Source organism: Alnus glutinosa, chromosome 6 (assembly GCF_958979055.1).
Source record: "Alnus glutinosa chromosome 6, dhAlnGlut1.1, whole genome shotgun sequence".
NCBI classification, from domain to species: Eukaryota; Viridiplantae; Streptophyta; class Magnoliopsida; order Fagales; family Betulaceae; genus Alnus; species Alnus glutinosa.
This window is the reverse complement of record NC_084891.1, coordinates 26,849,875-26,868,999: the sequence shown is the minus strand read 5'-3', so window position 1 is coordinate 26,868,999 and position 19,125 is coordinate 26,849,875. Positions and strand designations below refer to the sequence as shown.

At 34.4% G+C, this 19,125-nt stretch overlaps 1 protein-coding gene across 2 annotated transcripts; it reads left to right on the top strand.

Moving 5' to 3' along the window:
- Nucleotides 1-7,928: 7,928 nt before the first annotated feature.
- Nucleotides 7,929-14,264, top strand: LOC133870111 (transcription factor bHLH110). 2 transcript variants are annotated; one of them, XM_062307163.1, is made up of 8 exons: nt 7,929-8,260; nt 8,369-8,520; nt 9,009-9,687; nt 10,290-10,412; nt 10,520-10,585; nt 11,055-11,120; nt 13,481-13,540; nt 13,829-14,264. In XM_062307163.1, the coding sequence occupies exons 2-8, from the start codon at nt 8,393-8,395 to the stop codon at nt 13,976-13,978; spliced, it is 1,272 nt and encodes a 423-aa protein (XP_062163147.1). In that variant the 5' UTR covers nt 7,929-8,260; nt 8,369-8,392; the 3' UTR covers nt 13,979-14,264. The 2 variants fall into 2 exon arrangements, with proteins under 2 accessions (XP_062163147.1, XP_062163146.1); XM_062307162.1 differs by having other exon boundaries at nt 7,929-8,520.
- Nucleotides 14,265-19,125: the final 4,861 nt, after the last annotated feature.

Sequence of the window (19,125 nt, the reverse complement as noted above, 5' to 3'; positions counted from 1 at the left end):
TTGTCCCCTATCATATTCCACCTAATTCATTTTAACTTCTTTATATAAATATTTCACTATGTTTGCTGCCTATTCACATCATAGCTAGCTCATAAAACAAATTTATAAAGATAACTTATTTGCAAATGGGTCTTTGGCACTTATAGGCTATAGCAATCTTTATAGAATGTCGAGTATCTAGGTAAATTTATAAAATTGTGGCCTTGCAGAATAATTTTAAAAAATGCAGTGCTTAGTAAAATTGCAGTTCGATGTTTAAAAATTAAAATCATGCTTTTTAAAAACTCATTCCCTTATTTGCGGAATGAAAATATATATATATTTTTTTTAATGTTTTCAAACACACTTTTTTATTCGAAATATATATTTTTTAATTTTATTTGAAAACGCATGATTAGCCTACACAATCGTTGGGGCTGCATATATATATATATATATATATATATATACTCTTGGATTTGCTTCATCTATTGGACATATTGTTCAACATGTGACTCTTGGTACGGCATCTTATGGCTAAAATTACTAGCTTGTACGTGTGGCTTAAATTGCCTTGGCAATAAATGAAACCCTTAATTAATTACATTAAATATATATATATACGATTCATGAAAGTGATGAGAGTAATAATTGAAAAATGTATTGTAAACTGGTGTGGAAGCAGCTTTAGTGAAATGCGTCTTGGAAGATAGCGAGAGTAGGAAATATGCAAAAGGTGAGAAAGCAAAGGAAAAGGGAGAAAAAGCTTTGGATAAAGAAGGCTAACTTTGAAGATCGAAGAGAAAAAAATAGTTGAACATTTGGGTGGGTGTAGGATGAGTGGGCGCGCTCTCGGTCAAGGGTAAAAAGGAGAAATATCTTTAAAGCATTGTTCAGCTTGCCCATGCTCTCATCTCACATTCTCCCATCAACTTTTCGTCTGATGGGAATTTTGGTGGGTCTGATCACATTATAATAGACCTTCTTTGATGGAGAAAGACAGCTTAATCACACCTAATTAATCTCCTTAATATCTCTCTCTCTCTCTCTCTCTCTCTGTGCATGTGTGTGTGGCTCTGACAAACAAATAAAAATATAAGAGAAAGAGAGATTTGTACCTGAGCATTGTTATGGAGGTCAGTTAGGGTTTTCTAAATTTAAACAGAGTCATCACTCTTCTAAAAAGTTTATAAGTATATACACTTCTTCCTCTATTCCGTACAAGCACCATATAGTACACATCCAGGCATTTGATTTATATATATAATTAAAAGGTTGCATATTTTATATGAGTGTTGTAATTCGGAGTATTATAGCTTTAATTGCAAGTTTCTTACAAAATGATGTAGTAGTTATCATGCCGACCACTAAAATATGAGCTACCCATCTGACAATTGCTACGTCAACAACTAAAATGTGGATTGTTACGTAATACGTAGTTTACGTGACACTCATTTTCATCAAAAGCGGACTGGCGCGTGAGTTTGTAAAGAAAATTGTAATAAAAGTTATAATACCTTAAACGTTTTTCATTTTACACCGACAAACGTGCAACCAAGAGAGAGAGAGAGGGCGGAGGGCCGCGACAAAAAAAAAAAAAAAGATTTGAAAAAATTGACGAAAAGAAGTGTATATATATATATATATATATATAGATATATAGGTGAATGTCACAAAAATAATTTGGTGCAAAGATGACTAGTGGCCAGTTCTAGGTTTAGAGTCTTATCTTTACTAGTAGAGGATATCATTGAGAAAATTTTATCTTTCAAGAACCATAATGAGTGTTTTGAACGAGAACTAAAAAATATCAGAGAAATCTTTTCTGCCTTTGTATAAAGGCAAACCCCTCTGGACTCAGGCCCCCCCATCTCCTCTTTCCCCTTTCAAAGAAAGACCAAAAAAGAGTCAAAATATAAAACAGAAAACTAATTTTATTTGGTATCTATGGAGATATTTACTATACTTTTGGTTTCTAGCTCTCTCTTCTTCTTCTTCTTTTTTTTTTTCTTTTTTGTTTTGAGCATTAATGCTGATTCTAAATAATATCGCTGATTGGTGCCAACTTAGCTAGCAGTAGCAGATTAGGAACACATCACAAGTTAAGCCTGGAAATATGTTTTTGGGCACTAGCTAGCTAGTTTTAATTTTCAAAGTTTTTCAAAATCGACAACATATATAAATGATTACGTGGAATCTACAATGGCTTAGTATTTGGAATTTTTATGTAAGATGGCTAACCAAACTTATAAAGAATATATTCATTCGGTTCTTTAAACTAAAATGCATAAGTTTTTTATGACTTTCTCTCGATCTTCCTCTTCCTCTTTATATTCATTTCTCTCTCTTTAATCAAATTAAGAATTAAGTATATATTTTTTTTAAAAATGAAATAAAATAAAGAATAGTGAAAGCATGTTTAAATGATATAGAAAAATAATAGATAATGGGATGTAAAATGCATTTGAAAAATCATTAGCTAAAATAATAAAAAAAAAAATAGCTTTTAATTAACTATTTTAGATATAAATATAAAGAATTCATTGTGAATGGTTAATAGGTAGTACATGGACAGAAAGGTCCAAACTCCTAATTGACCACTCTTTTTGTGAATGTGCTTTGTGGGTAATTTTTTTTTTTTATTTGACAAAATGTTTTGATATGACATATATGTAAAAAAAAAAATTATATTTTGTAAGTGTTTTGCGTTATAGATTGTTTGTTAATATTTTTGTGTCGAGAACATAATTTTTTTAAAAAAAAAAAAAAAATTAACATATATACATAGATTCTTACGGTCACACAACTCAACAAAATTGATAATTAATTTCTGTCATATTTTCTAAAGCATTTCCATCTCTTCTTATTCCTTTTGGTTCTTTTAATGGATAGTAGAAAGAACAGAAATTTCCTACCTCTAAAAGCAATACATGTCTATTAAAAAAAGCATGTGAAATGCACATGAAATTAAAAAAATATGCATGTGTTTCTCACATGCAAGGAGAGCATATCATTATTAAAAGTTAGTTCGTATGAATTTCTTTTAAATTTGCAGGAAATTTCTATCTATAGTAGAAAAGACCCACATAAGTATTGTTAAACGTACTGACGCTTATTCTAAAAGTTTAAGCCAATAGGAATATAATAATTTAATGTATATTTTAAGACTCCCTCATGTGTGGGCCCAAACTCACTCTTAATAAGGGAGACCAAACCCAACATATGGAATATTTAATTAAAATATGAGGTGAATGACAAAGACACGATTCGAACTCAGAACTTTTGTTCTGATACTATAATAAACCACAGCTTATCCCAAAAGCTTAAGTTGATAGGAATGAGGAAATTTAATCATTTAATCAATACTTTAACACTCTTCCTCACGTATGGATTCAAAGTGAAGCCCAAGACGTAAAATATTTAATTGAAATAAGATGTATAGTCAATGTTCAAACTCATGACCTCTGACTCTGATATTATGTTAAATCTCCACTTGTCCCCAAAGTTTAAGCTTATAGAAATTAATATATGATTTTAATCATTTAATTTATATTCAATGTATATATATCTCTATCACAAATATATATATTTATTTATTTCTTTTGGGTAGATTGGTAGTCATTTTTGTTTTTGAGCCCATACATAATGAGCTAAGCTATTTTGTGAACACTTGAAAAAATTTGTACTTTCAAGCTATATATAAATGGAGTCTGCCCATTAGACTTCGTTAGGACAATATGTGAATTTTAAAGTAGAAGTGCTAATCTCCTCAGCACATAAAATAAGAATGCTTTTGCACTTAGGGTATCAACCAGAGAGACACCGGTGGCAGTATTTTGGAAAATTCGTCTTCAATGAATAGAGGTAGATATATGTTATTTTTCTTACGCTTGAATTACACATGGTGTGAAGAAGGAGCATAACTTTAATTATTTTCGTTTTAATCTAACATTTATTACGTATTTTATAGTTGTCTTTTACACAATTGCATTGATCATATATAATACTGCCCCTGGGGGTAAAAAAGAAAGAAAGAAGAGCATGGATTACATTCAAATATATATATATATATATATTTTTGTCAATTTTTTTTTTTTTAGAAGTCAATGGTACCCATGCTTTTTTTTTTTTTTGCGTACTTCACATGTTGGATTGTGTCTCCCCGGTGGTTCTAATTTGTTTTATTTTATTTTTATTTATTTTTTCTATCAATATATAGTACTTGCAGCATTCTAGCATATATGAAATGATATATAAGTAAGTGGCCACGTCTAATTAACTTTTACTTTTGTCATTAAATTAAGAGAAAAAGTTACAAATACTTTCACTTCCATTCTTCTTAAGTGTATACTTTTTAATGTGACAGAAAATTTTAAATTTAATGATAAATTTTGTTGTCATGTCAATGAATATGTTGCACTTAAAAATCTGAAAATAAGTGTGTAGCATTACTCAAAATTAAAAAGTATGTGAATCATATTGACTAGTAGAATGCTGACTGGATTCTCCTTACACCTGCATCTTTTAGCATGTTTAATTGTTTAGTACGTACTCTTGAGTCTTGACCATTAAAGGTTCATTTTGATGAAACTTTTTTAAAAATATTTTTTGCTTTTTATGTTGAAAAAGTGTACTTTTTAAAGTGACATAAAAGTAAAAATAGGTTTAATTATTTTGTATTTAGGGTAGAATGCTGCAAGTACTATTGATAGAGAAAAAAAAAAAAACCCTAGTCAAACGAGGCTAAAATAACTTTATGGTACCTACAAAAAATTGGTTGTACAAAACCATTTTAGAACAACATAATTTTGGATTAATAGTTAGGCACTTAATAATTAGTAACTATACATTACGTCATGAGTTTAAGTCACAAAATCGGCGAATTATAGGTTAGATTAAAATGTCTTGATATTATGTATGAACATAGTATTAAGACATTAAATTTTGATAGATAAGTGGAGCCGAAAAAAAAAATTACTACTATCAAGTCGGTACCAATAAAGTGGATCACCGTGAAGTCAGATTTAGATGTGTTGAAGAATGTTATAATTTTTTAAGGATTGTGGGTTTAACCAAATCAACATCCAACAGTCATATAACTTTTGGATAAATGGTTAAACAGTAAAGACTTGAAACCACTTGACAATTCCAAAATCTCCCTTGCATGAAAAGCGAATTAATATATAATGGTTCAAAAAATCTTGATTTGAACTTGTGTGACGTATTTGGACACTCAATTGAAATTCGACTCTCGTTTAGTCTTGGAGTAATATATAAATTAGTGGTCACTAGTGAGATTATCAAATTAATTAAAGGAAACATATATAATATTGATCTCCTGGCATGGGGGTATTCTTTAATTTAAGGCACCTAGCTCTTCCAATATTGGGATGACAAAGTAGAAATTAATTAGTTGTCTTGCTCTATACTAATATTGTTCTCATGGGTAACATAAAAATTGGCATATATATTCAATCTATAATGCCCCGAATCAATGAAAAATATGTACTTGTAAAGCTTAATTGACAGGGCTTGTGGCTTGCAACCTGCAACGACTGCGTTTAAGCAATTGTCTTAAAAATTAATGGCCATCATACTTACATGTGTTCAAAATGCAGCTAACAATTACGCATATTGGATATATATTAGTTTAAATTGGAAGAATTTCTTCTATTTTAATTTGGAAGAAAACTTTACCTTTGAATGGGTCATGGCCACAAACAAAAAGCAAAAAAAGGTGCTAGTTAAATATTTCAAAAGCTTAAACCGATAGGAAATGATTTTATTTAATTATTTAATTAATATTCTAATATACTCCTTCATGTGTGAGCTCAAATTCTTACTTATATAATAAGTGAGACCCAACATGAGAAATATTTAATTGAAGAAAAATGCTACACGAACTCTCAAGTTTACATTCTCAAATGCTTACCTCCTGACGTGGCAGTAAAAATCACCATTGAATAAGTATTTGAGAGTGTAAATTTGAGAGTTTATATAACATTAATAGAAATTGAAGATGATTGATAGAGATAACGTTAGAAATCAAAACTGTTGTTATAATACCATATTAAATCACTAATTACTTAATAAAAAATAATTAATTTAATTAATTTTCTAACAAAATAATCCTATGAAAATATGAGAGGACTTGGAAGCTAGGTGGTGATTGTTATATGGCAGAAGAAATGTTGGTTGCGGCACATGCACACCCAATAATTACCCGTGTCTGTGTGATTCTAGCCCTTCGCAATAATAATGTTAGAGTCGTTTTGAAGATTCTTAATTCATCGGTACAACTTAAGTACATTTTCAGAAAAGTTGTTATGCCGTTGAATTTGGGACGGAGGGACACGCACAAACAAAGAAGCAGGGTTTGTGTTTGGTAAAGTTTTGAATCTCGAAAAAAATTAAAAAAAAAAAAAATTAGTAAAAGCACGTTGATGTGATATAAAGTAGAAATAAATTTTGAGATTTTATTTTTTAAGAAAAGTGAAAAAAGTAGTTAAAAAATAATTAAAGTGATATAAAAAATAGAATGTTTTGAATTTAATGTTTAAAAAAAAAAAATGAAGTGGTTTGCCATACATAACCCGGATTAACTAGGGAGGAGTCCAGCCGATATGATTGAAGGTGGTGCATCCAGCCCTCCAAAAGTAAACTTCCACTATGGTTCAATTATTTTCTTTTCGAACTTTCATTTCTTGATCCTAAGTCTTAGGGCTGGGCAAAATCCACTCGAGCTGACCCAAGCTGCTTGTTCAACTCGGGATCGGTAACAGTTGTTAGAATCCCAAACGGGTTAGGTCAGAATTTGAAATTCATTTTACAAAAAATAAAAATAAAAAATAAGAAAACCTGATCCGACCCGACTTCAAAAAACCCTAAGTCACTATTGCTCCCTTAGTCTCTGCACCGATCTCCACGTTACCACCCGCTACCATTGCCTTCACATTCACATGTCTCCTAGCCTCCTCAACGTTGTTCCCATTACTAAACCTATCCATGTTGTTGTTGTCGCCCAAGAACCCATGAAGTTGTCCTCGGTGTTGCGACGATTGTACTTGAACTCCGAGGGCCTCCTAATGGAATAGGGCTCGTGAACTCTATCGCTTGAAGCCCTCCTCACTTTATAGTTTACAGATCTAACGATTCTGAAGATCGTTGAGTACGTAGAGGTCATAGATCTAGCCCAACCCTACTAAGTTAGGACTCTCCAACAAAATTAGGGCTCGCGAACTCAATCGCCTGAAGCCCCTCATTGTCGTAGATCAAGGTTGTAGATCTAGTCCAACGTGATGGTAAACATGAATTTGAAGCCAACCTGAAATTTCTAACTATATATGTACCGAATTCGACCCAATTCGGCTCGCGTCGAAATTTGAAAACCCCCTAGATTCCGATTAAAGGGGTCAGTAACTAGCTAGCCCGACTAGGTTTAATCATAATTCTTTTAATTTTTGGGAAGGGGGGGGGGGGGGGGGGGGGTCTGGTGGTGCATGCTAATTCAATATATTCTAGTCAACTAGGTTCAGACTCCAGAGAAATATTGGAGACTACTATTTGGATTCCATATATAGATAAATTATGTGTACAAATATCAAGTAATACAAAGTTAATCATTCAAATTTAGTGTAATTCTTAGATTACCGCTGTTACAATTTTTTAAAAATGTTTGTAGAAACTAAAATCAAAATTTGATGATTTAAATTATTCTAAGTAAAAGTCCGTAGTAGATTTAATTTCTTTGTACAAATTCTGTACACATGATAGTGTCACATATACCCATCATGTTTAGGAAAGAAGGGGGAATTCATTGGACAGGCATAGAAAAGAAAGAGCATTCACTGGACAGAATTGGAGAGAGTACACTGTAGAGAATTGTGGATTGCTGATTCATTTTAATTGGATACCGACCAAATGCAATATATAAGAGCTTTGGACATGTGGGGATGAAAGAAGGAAGAGTATGGTTGCTATCATTTCTCTTCTCAGACCTTTGTCGAAAGCCTTGGGATCGAAGGCAGGGATATTAATCATGGCGTAGGTGAAGCATAATCATCTTCCAGTAATTGCTCAGAGAGAGAGAGCAAAAAAAAAACACACATAGCTCAGAGAGAGAGAGAAGAAGAAGAAGGAAAATGATTAAAGTCAGAGAGAGAGAGAGGTATGGAGATGAATAACTCACGCTCTCTCTTTCTTTCTTTTCAAGGCTACTTTAATAAGCTGTAAACTTGAAAGAGTAAAGAGGAAACTCAGAAAAGTGGCTAAAAGCAAGCAGGTATGTGGGTGTCACCTGAACTGTCTTTCTTTGAATAGAGTGAGAGAGATTCCTATCGCAAAGCTACCCAGTTAATTTTTATTTACTAATCATCTTGGGATTTTCAAGCCTTTTAAAATACGATTTATCATCATGGAGTCTGCAAATCTCCATCGCCAACATCATCAGCTCCAAGACCAGCTTCTAGGCTCTTCTTCTTTGCCCACCACAACTTGCTATGGACCTGGAACCAACCATTCTTGGCACCCAAATATCACTTTGTAAGTTTTGCTCCAACTTTCTCTCTCTTTCTCACTCTCTCTCAGCATTCTATAATGATTTTTTTTTTTTTTTTTTTGTGTGGCTATTCAAAGTACTATCATAAATGAACTTTCGAGTTTGGCATCTTTTTTTCTTTTTCTTTTTTGATTTGATGTATTCATCAAGCAGAAAGTGCCCGGCCAGAAGTTGAAATTTTTTGCTAGGTTGTTCAATTATCAGATATTTCACGAAAGGTTCAGGAATTCTTTCCCTCTTCCGCTCTTCGATTGCTTTGAGAATAAAAGAACTCCCGAGGCCTTATATATGCTACAGTAGTAGTAGTAGTAGTATGAGATATATTTACTCACACAACTGGAAAATTAATTAACTTCATGTGATAATATTACTATAAACTGATCGATGACAGTCATTGCTTTATGTCTTTGATTTCCTTTGAAATTAGAAAATTAACCGTTTATCTCAACTGGGTATATATATATATATGCAGGAATAATACTGGTAACTTTAATCCAAACCAGGATGGAGGAGTTTTCTGCAACCCAGGGGATTCAAGGCAAAATAGTGAAATTCTAGTCCCTTCTCTCAACAGTACTTCCATGCTCCAAGATCACTCGAGCTTTCACTGGACTAGCAATGCGGGCAGTTTCACCAGTCAGTCCGCCCATGAACTAAACCTTGCAAAAATCAAGGAAGAGCTCTCAGAATCTTTCCCCAAATTCACCGAAATGCTAAACAGCCCCTCAAGTATTGAAGATTACCATTTTCATCCCTCAACGGCCCGCATAAAGAATGAGCAAAAAAATTTAAATATCGATCTCAGTGAGAAGCTCTTGCTCAAGACCATCTCCTCCAAAGGATTTATCTACTCTAACAACGCCCAGAACTGCGCTAGTACTTTTGGAAGTCATGAGGCGGTGGGAAATAGAGGGAACTTCAGCCAGATTTATCCAAGCATAAATATTTCAAACTTGAATCAACCGCCATCGCCATTTTTAAGCTCCTCGGAGATGAACTTACAGGCCTTGGATCTATTATCCTCCGAAAGATCATATAGTGGAAGTTTTAGCCAACCTTCACACGATAGTTTTGGCGTATTTAAAGAGGGCTCTTCTTTTGGCCTTGATCATATGCAGCAATTGCACAGGCAGTCTTGTAGCCCTAGCAATGTGAGTAATCTTCTCTTCTTTCTCCTAGCTTGGATCGATATATGCAAAAATCATCATCAACGTGTAAGTTGTTTTTGTTGTTTTGTGATAGGGTTAGGTTTTGCTAGCTAATGATCATTCAGAACATAATAAATCTACTCTAAGCATATGCATGGTTCATGATAATTACAAACAATAAATTTTATTTTTTTTTCTGTCTTTTATTTTTCTATTTCCAAAACAAAACCATTAACAAACAATTCAAAATATAATATTTTTCAAATAAAAAACACCCTCAAAACGTATAATTAACAAATGCATATATGATTTTGCATTTAGTGATCGAATACAATTCGAATGATAAATATGATTATGTTCATCAGACGTTGTAACCTTTAACTGGGGAAAAATTAGAAAAGCGAAAACCCTATATTATATAGTTTTTGAAAAAGAAGAAAACTTGTGTCAAAAGAATATATATATAGCTAGCCTTCTCTTTTTGCTAAAATAGGCGCACCTTCAGCTTTATACATTGTGTGCAGTTTTCTAGTTTTATTTTATTTTTTTGAATGGCTGACTTTCAATTATTTGAATTGATCATCTTTACCCTTTGCATTTTAAAGATATCACAGTTCACAAACAGAGTAACAGAAGCAAAGAGACCCAGCTTGACGGAGGCAAAGGCATCTCAAGTTGCACCCAAGAAATCGCGATTGGAGCCACGCGCTTCATGTCCACCATTTAAGGTGCATGCCAAAGAATAAATTAAATTTGACATAAATATTTTGTTTTATACTTAGGTCAATCATTAATTAATGCAATTAATTAATGTGGCTTGGTACTGATCAACTAGGTTAGGAAAGAAAAACTAGGAGATAGAATTGCAGCTCTTCAGCAGTTGGTGGCTCCCTTTGGCAAGGTAGTGTTTCCATGCCTCATTAATTTCCGTCATCATCGTCATTATGATTAAATTTTATAGATTTAATGATGTTTATATTGTCGCTTAAAATTCTTAAAATCGTTCATCTTCATTTCAATCCTCAGTTCATTTACCATGCCTCACGGCTGTCGCATCAAATAAAATTTTTAAATGATATGACTTTATAAACCTGATTAAATACAATAAAATAAAATTTAAACCGTGAAATGGAGATAGAGGATGCTATATATTCCTTCATTTAATTAATAAAAGCGTGGACCCAAATGGGCTGCTTTGTCCATTAGAAGAAGCATATATAACTTGAAATATATATTACAAATATTGTTGGAGTTGAATTGTTTAATACATAATTAAGAAAGAATTTAAAGATCGAATAGATTAGAATGTGTTATTTAATTTGCTAATGCGAAATGACGTCAATTTTGCATGTGGGTGGAGAATCTGGCAGACAGATACAGCATCGGTACTAATGGAGGCTATCGGGTACATCAAATTCCTTCAAAACCAGGTCGAGGTATTTTCACTTCCCGACATTCCTCTTGAATCTCGATTTTCTTATGCTACCTGCCTACCTCTATCTGACGCCTCTGAGACATCATATATATATATATATATATATCCTTAAAGAATATAATGAAACTTGTCAAATTTTCAAAGATGAGAGAGACCACCGGCCGTCAAATTAGGGTAAAGCTACCAAACATGCTTCTAGAAAGAAAAGCATACGAAATACGTTATTTTAAACGAGTGCTAGGGTTCTTTTCATTTCTAAATATATAATGTAATATAAAAAAAAATTTGAACCGCACATCATTTGGAGATGAATATAAGTCTCACATGGAACCTATATATAGGAGATTTACGTACACTTTTTTATGGTATAATATTAGCTGAGAATATGCTCCCTCCTTTTTCTTTTTCTTTTTTTTTTTTTTTTTAATCGCCTGATTTATTGTTGTTGGCTTGTTGCCTTGGTATGATGTAGTGTTTTATGATGATATGGCTTAATTTGTTATTAATTGGATAAATAAACTTTTACTCGCTCAATAATCATGCAAGTTCAATTTATTTCCTCGATTTTTAAGTTATTTTAACTCTTAAGATTTATGTTTTTTGCCTCGCTCTAGTAAAATCCGTTTAAAATTGCTAGTGTGACATTAATGTAGTTACTATCACATTAGCAGTTTTATCACGTCACACTTCATAGTGGAGTACGTGAGTCACCCCCGAGGTCACTCGTGCAACCACCACCAATACAGAGGTGATCGACTTGCGTCGCCATACGTATATGCTAAGCAAATGGGGGTGGCCATGCAAGCCATCCCCTTTGCTTGGGGTATTGGTTGTGCGAGCCACTCTTTTGATGGGAGTGGCTACGCAGCAAATTAATGGGGGTGATCATGCGAGCCATCCCCTCTGTTTGGGGTGGTTGCCCTCCTTGTGGGGGGCAAAGAAGAGGCTTTGTCACTCCTCTGATCTGTTTTTTCTTATTACTATTTTTTTTTTAATATTTTTTTTTATCCGATGTCGCAAAACTGCTTTCCTGGCATTAACATGGTTAAAACACAAAAAGTAAATTTATATTTTTCCTTATTATTTATTATTTTTGTTACCATATTTTTATTGTTGTTTTTGCTTTTTTTACTACTACTATTATTATTGATTTTGTAAAGATTATTAGTTGTGCAATTCAAAACATATATATGGCATATATGTTACATTACCCCTGCTCCCAAAGTACTCATGTGAAAGAAGGATTAATATTCCAATTCTAAATAAATTGAGAAAATACACAGAAAATCTTCAAGTTTTAATAGAATTATGGTGATAATTGTGTATTATCGATAAACTTGTTCTGAATTAGGAAACTTGCAATTGGAATTTTTAATTCCTCCAACTTATAAGCCTAGCTAATCATTTCATCAATTATAAGTTTGTAAATAACTTATATAGTAAAAATTGTAATACATAAAACACTTTCCTATTTATTAACCGTGATGTATTGGAGAATTGATGTTTTTTTCTTTGTGGCGGTTCTAGTAACACCTTGCTGTACAAAACTTACCAATTATGCGGCTCAAAACAAAAGAGTTTACTGCTGCTTTGGAAACAGATTCGCCCTAGCAGCCTACCTATATAGGGGGTGAAGGATATATAAGCTCTTCGGTGCCTAATCAATAGGTACAGCAATCTATCAAAAAGAGAAAGAAAGAAAGAACTTGCACCAGTTTTTTCTAGCCTGGCCAAAAACCAGAAAAAAAGTAGTTAATATACGGGTTTCTCACTTTCTAGTTCCAAGCTATAATATTTATATCAGAAAAAATTATATGAGCAACTCTCATGCAGAAATATCGGCCGGGCCCCAAACCCCGCTCCTCCCCAAAAAGAAAGAAACACAAGAAGAAGAAGACGAAAAAAGATTCTTCCTAGCTAGGTCACCATAACTGCAGGGTCAATGAAAATCATTATTCATCAAAAAATTATGAAGTACTAAAGTTAATGAAATGTGATATTTTCAATAAACACTTTTATCTTTGTAAAAACAAGTTTGATCTAAATCACCATATAAATTTCTCACTAGAAAGAATAGAAAAATGCTTTTGTGAACAGCTGTGGGATGGTTGCCCTCGTACATATTAAATGCTGCATTCTTAATATTAACTTTTGAAGTTAATTTATATATTGAAAAACATAGAGTCGTCATAGAGAACTAGCTAAAATGTTCATCAAGAAGGTGCTTCTGAATTTCCACAATTTCATACAATAGGCAGATAAGATTAATTAAGAATATCGTTATTTTTTATTGCATACGATATTAATTAATTAATTTTGTCTGAATATATATATACTAAGTTTTCAGTTCTTTTTCTGCAGACACTGAGCGTCCCATACATGAAGTCATCACGAAACAAGACTTGCAGAACAATGCAAGCGGTAAGAAATAGAAACTTCACTAACGTAGGAAAGACCGTTAGGATGAAAGGAGTCTGTGTGGTACGTAGATGGAGGAGGAAGAAAGACTTTTTATTTTTTTATTGGATATATAATCGGGATATCTGGGGTTTCACCCGAATAGATATCCGGGGTACCGTGCAAAACGTCCCCTCAGATCGGGTAAAACTCAGGCGTTTTTTTGCCTGTAGGCATGGTCTCAAAGAAAGACTTTTTGGCTTTGTAGATTATCTGTTTCTCATTTTGCACAAAACACCGTTATGATTTCAGGGTTCAGTGGAAGATGGAAATGAAGAAGGCAGGCGGGACCTCAGAAGCCGAGGGCTGTGTCTCGTGCCATTGTCGTGCATGTCTTATGTCACCGGAGATAGTGGTGGCGGAGGGGTTTGGCCCCCGCCTAGCTACGGTGGAAGAAATTAATAAAGTATGTATCGTATTATATAGACGTGTTAAATACTGGGCAAGACAAAATAAATACTGCTTATTTTATCAAAGCCCATATTGTTTAGGTTTATCGATCTGTAGCTTCTTTTAGTGGAGCAAATTTGGTCATCCTGTACAAAATGTATACCAGGATGGACCAAGTTTGATCCATTAAAAATTCATGTATCATTTACATGTATTTTGAAGACCGTACCTCCTTTAATTAATTTCTCTGTACTTCTTCTTCACAAAATGAACCTCCGGCCAAGCTGCTTTTTCATAACCTCTTTTTCCCTTTCTCTTTTCTTTCAATTTTGGTTGATAAAATTCACGCAAATATTTTTGATAGTGCATGTAAGAATTATGTATGCTCTAAGAACATATGACGTCAGTTAGTCTAATAAAATGAATTAATAAATAAATAAATCTCTCTAACCCAATTTAAAGAAATTTTCTCTTACCCAATTAAGTGCATTATGAGTTCGAAGGTGTTTGTATACTTCGTTTAGCAGGCGGGGTCCTAAACAGGTTGTCTGGCCAAAGACTTAATTCCAAAAAGTAATTAATTAAAAGCGTCACAAGTGAAGCTGAAATGCTTAATTATTTTAAAAGCCACATTATTTTTTAGAGGCTATAAGTAGAGGTGTGCATGGAGCGGGGCGAGGTGGTTTTCCGCCCTTTTTGCCCCAGCCCAGCACAGTTGCGGGTTGATGACTTTCAACCCACACCCCGCACAATAAAGGGTGACAACGTGTGGGGCAGGTGGGTGCAGGACGGGAGGTACAGGTTGAGCAGGGCGGGGCGAGTGTTTTTGTCCTAGACCAGTACTAGATTGGTGATTTTGTCTTGTTCCCACGGGTAGATTAGCAACGCAGAAGCACTAGATCTAAAAACAAAACACAAATCAACTCCAAATCAACACTCAATCAACCAAAACTAAAAACAAAACATAAATCAACACCAAATTGCACAGGCCGAAACAAATACGATTTATAAATTATAGAACCAAACAGATCAAGCATGAAGAGGGAGAGAATGAGAGCGTGAAACAGACCTGGAATTAAAAATGTCAAGAAGAGCAAGGGAAGTCTTTGGAGTGACAAGTGTAGATCTTGTCTTCTTCTTTACACTGCTCTCAACACAGCTCTCAAGGGATCCAGCATGAAACAGGAAAAAAAAAAAAAAAAAAAAAAAAAGAAAGAGAGAGAGAGAGAGACCTCAAAAATATACCACCAAAAGAAGTCCTTCTTCCCTGTTGGAATACGTCTTTTTACGTCTGTCGTCAAGTCGCGGATGGAAGGCAGTGCATCTTGCCATAGCCAAGATCGCAGGATAAAGATTGAAGAGGTTAGAGGCTTAGTGGAAGTGGAAGAGCTTAGGGTTACTGGTTTAGAGTCTTTGAGAATGAAGTGAAGAGTCTAAACAAGTAGAAAGTAGAAAATAAGAAAGAGGAAAAAACGAGATGCAGCGCCTTTACTTAGTTAGGGATAGATTAGGGTTTTTTTTATTATTTTTTTCACGCGGGTCAAGGCGAGTCCCTGGGCTTTTTTAAATCCCCCACCCGCAACCCGGTCCGCCCCGTACCCGTACATGTACCCCTTAAAACTGTTGAAATCGAGGCGCGAGTCGGGGCGGGTGGGCTGATTTTTGCCTACCCCTATATATAAGAGAGATACAAGAACGACATGTAACATTAATTCTAAAATCATGTATTATAAGACCACACCAATACTTAAGTCAAATAATTTTTTTTGTCGAATAATAGAGAGCACACTACAAAAAAATAAAGAATTCAGGACGGTTTCAAACTGTCCAAAAATTGGAAAAAAAATCGTCTGGAAAAAGGTCCAGACGGTTTTTCCTAGACGATTTGAAACCGTTCAGAAAAATGGGTCGCTATTCTGGGTTATTGACGGTTTTCTCAAATCGTCTGGAATTAATTCTGGACGGTTTGGGCCAAAACCGTCCGTAACTGGTTATGGACGATTTAGGCCCGAGTTTCCTCCTCGTACATGCTCTTTGTTTTTGGCTTTCTTATCATCATCTTTACTATTAACTCACTCATAAGTCCCTTGTAAGCTTAAAAATGAAATGTTGTTGTGTCATTAGGCTTTTATAGTCTCATAAAAATTGATATTCTTTCAAAACCAAAATAAGCTAGTATCCTTATCCAAGTGGGTCTTGATAGGAGATATATCCTCATCCATTAAAAAATATATAATGGATAAATCTAACTCTTAACTCTAAGAGATACTCATCACACAAGTTTTAACTAATCTCAATGGAAAAAATCCATAATCATGACCAAAGTCCACTCACATCTTGTAGTTATAGGCACATATATAAGCAAAAGCAAAAGCAAAAGTATTTGTTTTTTTGATGAATAGCACAAGTGGGTTTTGCTAAAAGTTGAGACAGATTAAACTCAAGAAACCAAATACAAACAAATTCAAAACCCAAATATTACAAATCCAAATATAAGTCCAAAATATTACAAATCCAAAACAATAGAACATAATGAGCATAGATGGGATTGTTTTATAGAACATACTCGTAGCCAACAAGCACTATCCCTTTTATGCGCCACCTTGTCATTTCTCATCATCATCATCGGCTTCCTGCAATATTTGTACATACACAAAGGTTTCCCTTCAAATCTCTTCAAAGTGTAGAACAATGAAATTTTTATGCTTCTTTGTCACTTAATGACTAATTAATGAAAAACTAAGACTAAACCAAAACATCACCTTCTTGGTTGTTTCCTATTGATAGTTGTTTGATGGTTGCCAGCTCTTCTTGTTGCGCTGCATACTTGTTGTTTGTTTTTTTAAGTTGGACGTTTTGCTCTTCAAGTTTCTCGTTTTGCTCTTGAAGTAGGACGTTTTGAGCTTCGTACAAAGTTTTCAAACGTTTCATCTCAACAGCCATCTCTAGTTCCCTAGGAGTAGACGCACTAGAGATTGATCCTTGTCCGAAGGTATAAGAGGTGGATTTACCGGGAGTCGGCCCTAGCCCATCCCACGTACATGACCAGAATGTTCCCGTCCTAGCATTTGTGCGCACGCATCTTTATGTGACCAATAGATCGACCCTTGTGAGCACATTCGTTCTGCAGGCGATTGATTATTGATAATTTCTCTCATCTTCGCCTGCACAAAACATATAAATAAAAACTTGAACATACAAATAATATTACGTATTTAGTACTTACCATAGCTTCCCCAACCGCTGCATTCACAAAGTTCCCATCTTTCTTGGTATGCGAGACAATGAACATATCGTCTTGGTTCGGGGTTTCTCCTGTGTCTTCCTCCTGCAATATCATTAACATTATCAGTTATAAGCTTATTATCTTACTACAGTACGTACGAGCCGTGAACGTTTTTCTATTATACGTATCATTTCTCGTGCAACCTGTGCGATTGTCTTCGATCCTAGAGTGTGAAGAAATGCGTTGAAGCCACGGCTTGTCTTGGCCTTCAATGTTATCTCCTATAAACTTCGTAATGTTAATATGAGGATTTCTTCAACAAAATAAATAAATAAAAATACCTTATCAGCCGAAGACAACCACCTATCAACTTGCATTTCGAAGTCTTTTGCATCAAAAACTGGCGTTGTCTCCGCTCTATTGACCACAAATTCTACAGTATCATATTCTTTCAAATTCAGACCCTTCTTGACCTCGTACCTGTATTGCCTTCTTTTCTTTGTGAGGTCCATCAACGTTATCCTTTTTATGTTTGCGAGGTCATGAACAGGCTCCACATAGAATTTTTTCTAAACCAAAAATGAAATCACATAGCTTAATTGGAAATATAATGCTACAAAACTATAAATAAGAAGTAATTGACATGTCAATAAAAAGTTTCATACCGTTAGGGTGCGCCACATATCTTCCTTCTTTTTCGTAGGTAACTTCCGCCAGTTACCATGCAACTGTACAAATCGACCATTTCTTATGATCTTCCCACAAATCCTTCTAAATTTCTCGCTACCCGGGCTAGTTGGTTGGTAGGCGGGGTTGAATTGGATTACTACACTTTCCCTTTCAAGTATGTGTCATATGTCCTTAGGACTACCAACAGTCCTAACAATCCTTTTACCCTGATCATCTGCAACTCATAAAATGATTTACGTCACACTTGATTATTACTAAATTAGTAGAAGATTATCAAAGTAACTTACTATCATAAAATATAAAATAATTCATACCTATTGTTTGAACTTTCCCATTCCATAATATATGTGGCACCCGGGTAGTACCGTTATGATGTGAAGTCTCAGGTCCTGATCGTACTGATGATCCAAAGTCCATATCAAGGCCTACACATTGCTGAGAATCTACGCCCCCTTGTGTCTCGTTAGGGTCCTATGTCGTATCGTCTGACCCTACAGCCGGTCGCTCAACCAGTGTGCGGCCTATAGGCTTCTAAAAATCTATTCTCGGTTGCGACGTCATTCGTTTGGGGGCCATGTCTACCTGCAAACACATTAAACTAGATTAGATCTAATCGTAAATAAAATATACAATATGTAGCAACATAAATGACATGCTTAAAAAATAAAAGTGAAATGACTATAAGTAAATCATTCAAAACACCATATATTTGGATTCTCTGTAATAGTTTAACCATATTTCTACATACAATTATTATATTGCTTCGGTGGCCGGTACATTAGTACGTGCACAATCAATGTCATCAAAACCAACATCTCCCGTAATGTTGATGTTAAAAGGCTGGTGCTCATGATAACTGTCAGTCTCGGCATAATCTTCACTTTCACCACTGCCAACATCATACACGTTTCTTAGTCAGCCCAATTTGGTTTTTCGGATCCTGGACATAATACACCTGCGATACTTGATTTGGTAGTACGAACGGATCATCGGTAATTCGCGCACCCGTGTGTATTAGGTTCTTGAAATTTAGAAGATTGAATCCATATTCGTCCTTTGTACGGCCTTGAGCATGGGACTACATATGTAGCGATGTATGATGTAACATAAACAACCTCTGCAGCCTTAGTATCAGAAGAAACCAATGCAACACATTGACCGGCTTTTTTTTTCGAACTTTTTGTCGACTCATTTTTATTAGTTACATCATCCTTCTACTTAGACTCATTGCACGATGTACATT

Coding starts and splice junctions, on each gene's coding strand:
- LOC133870111 (XM_062307163.1), top strand. CDS start 8,393: ATGGAGTCTGCAAATCTCCATCGCCAACATCATCAGCTCCAAGACCAG. Junction 8,521..9,008: donor TGGCACCCAAATATCACTTT/GTAAGTTTTGCT, acceptor ATATATATGCAG/GAATAATACTGGTAACTTTA. Junction 13,541..13,828: donor CTTGCAGAACAATGCAAGCG/GTAAGAAATAGA, acceptor TTATGATTTCAG/GGTTCAGTGGAAGATGGAAA.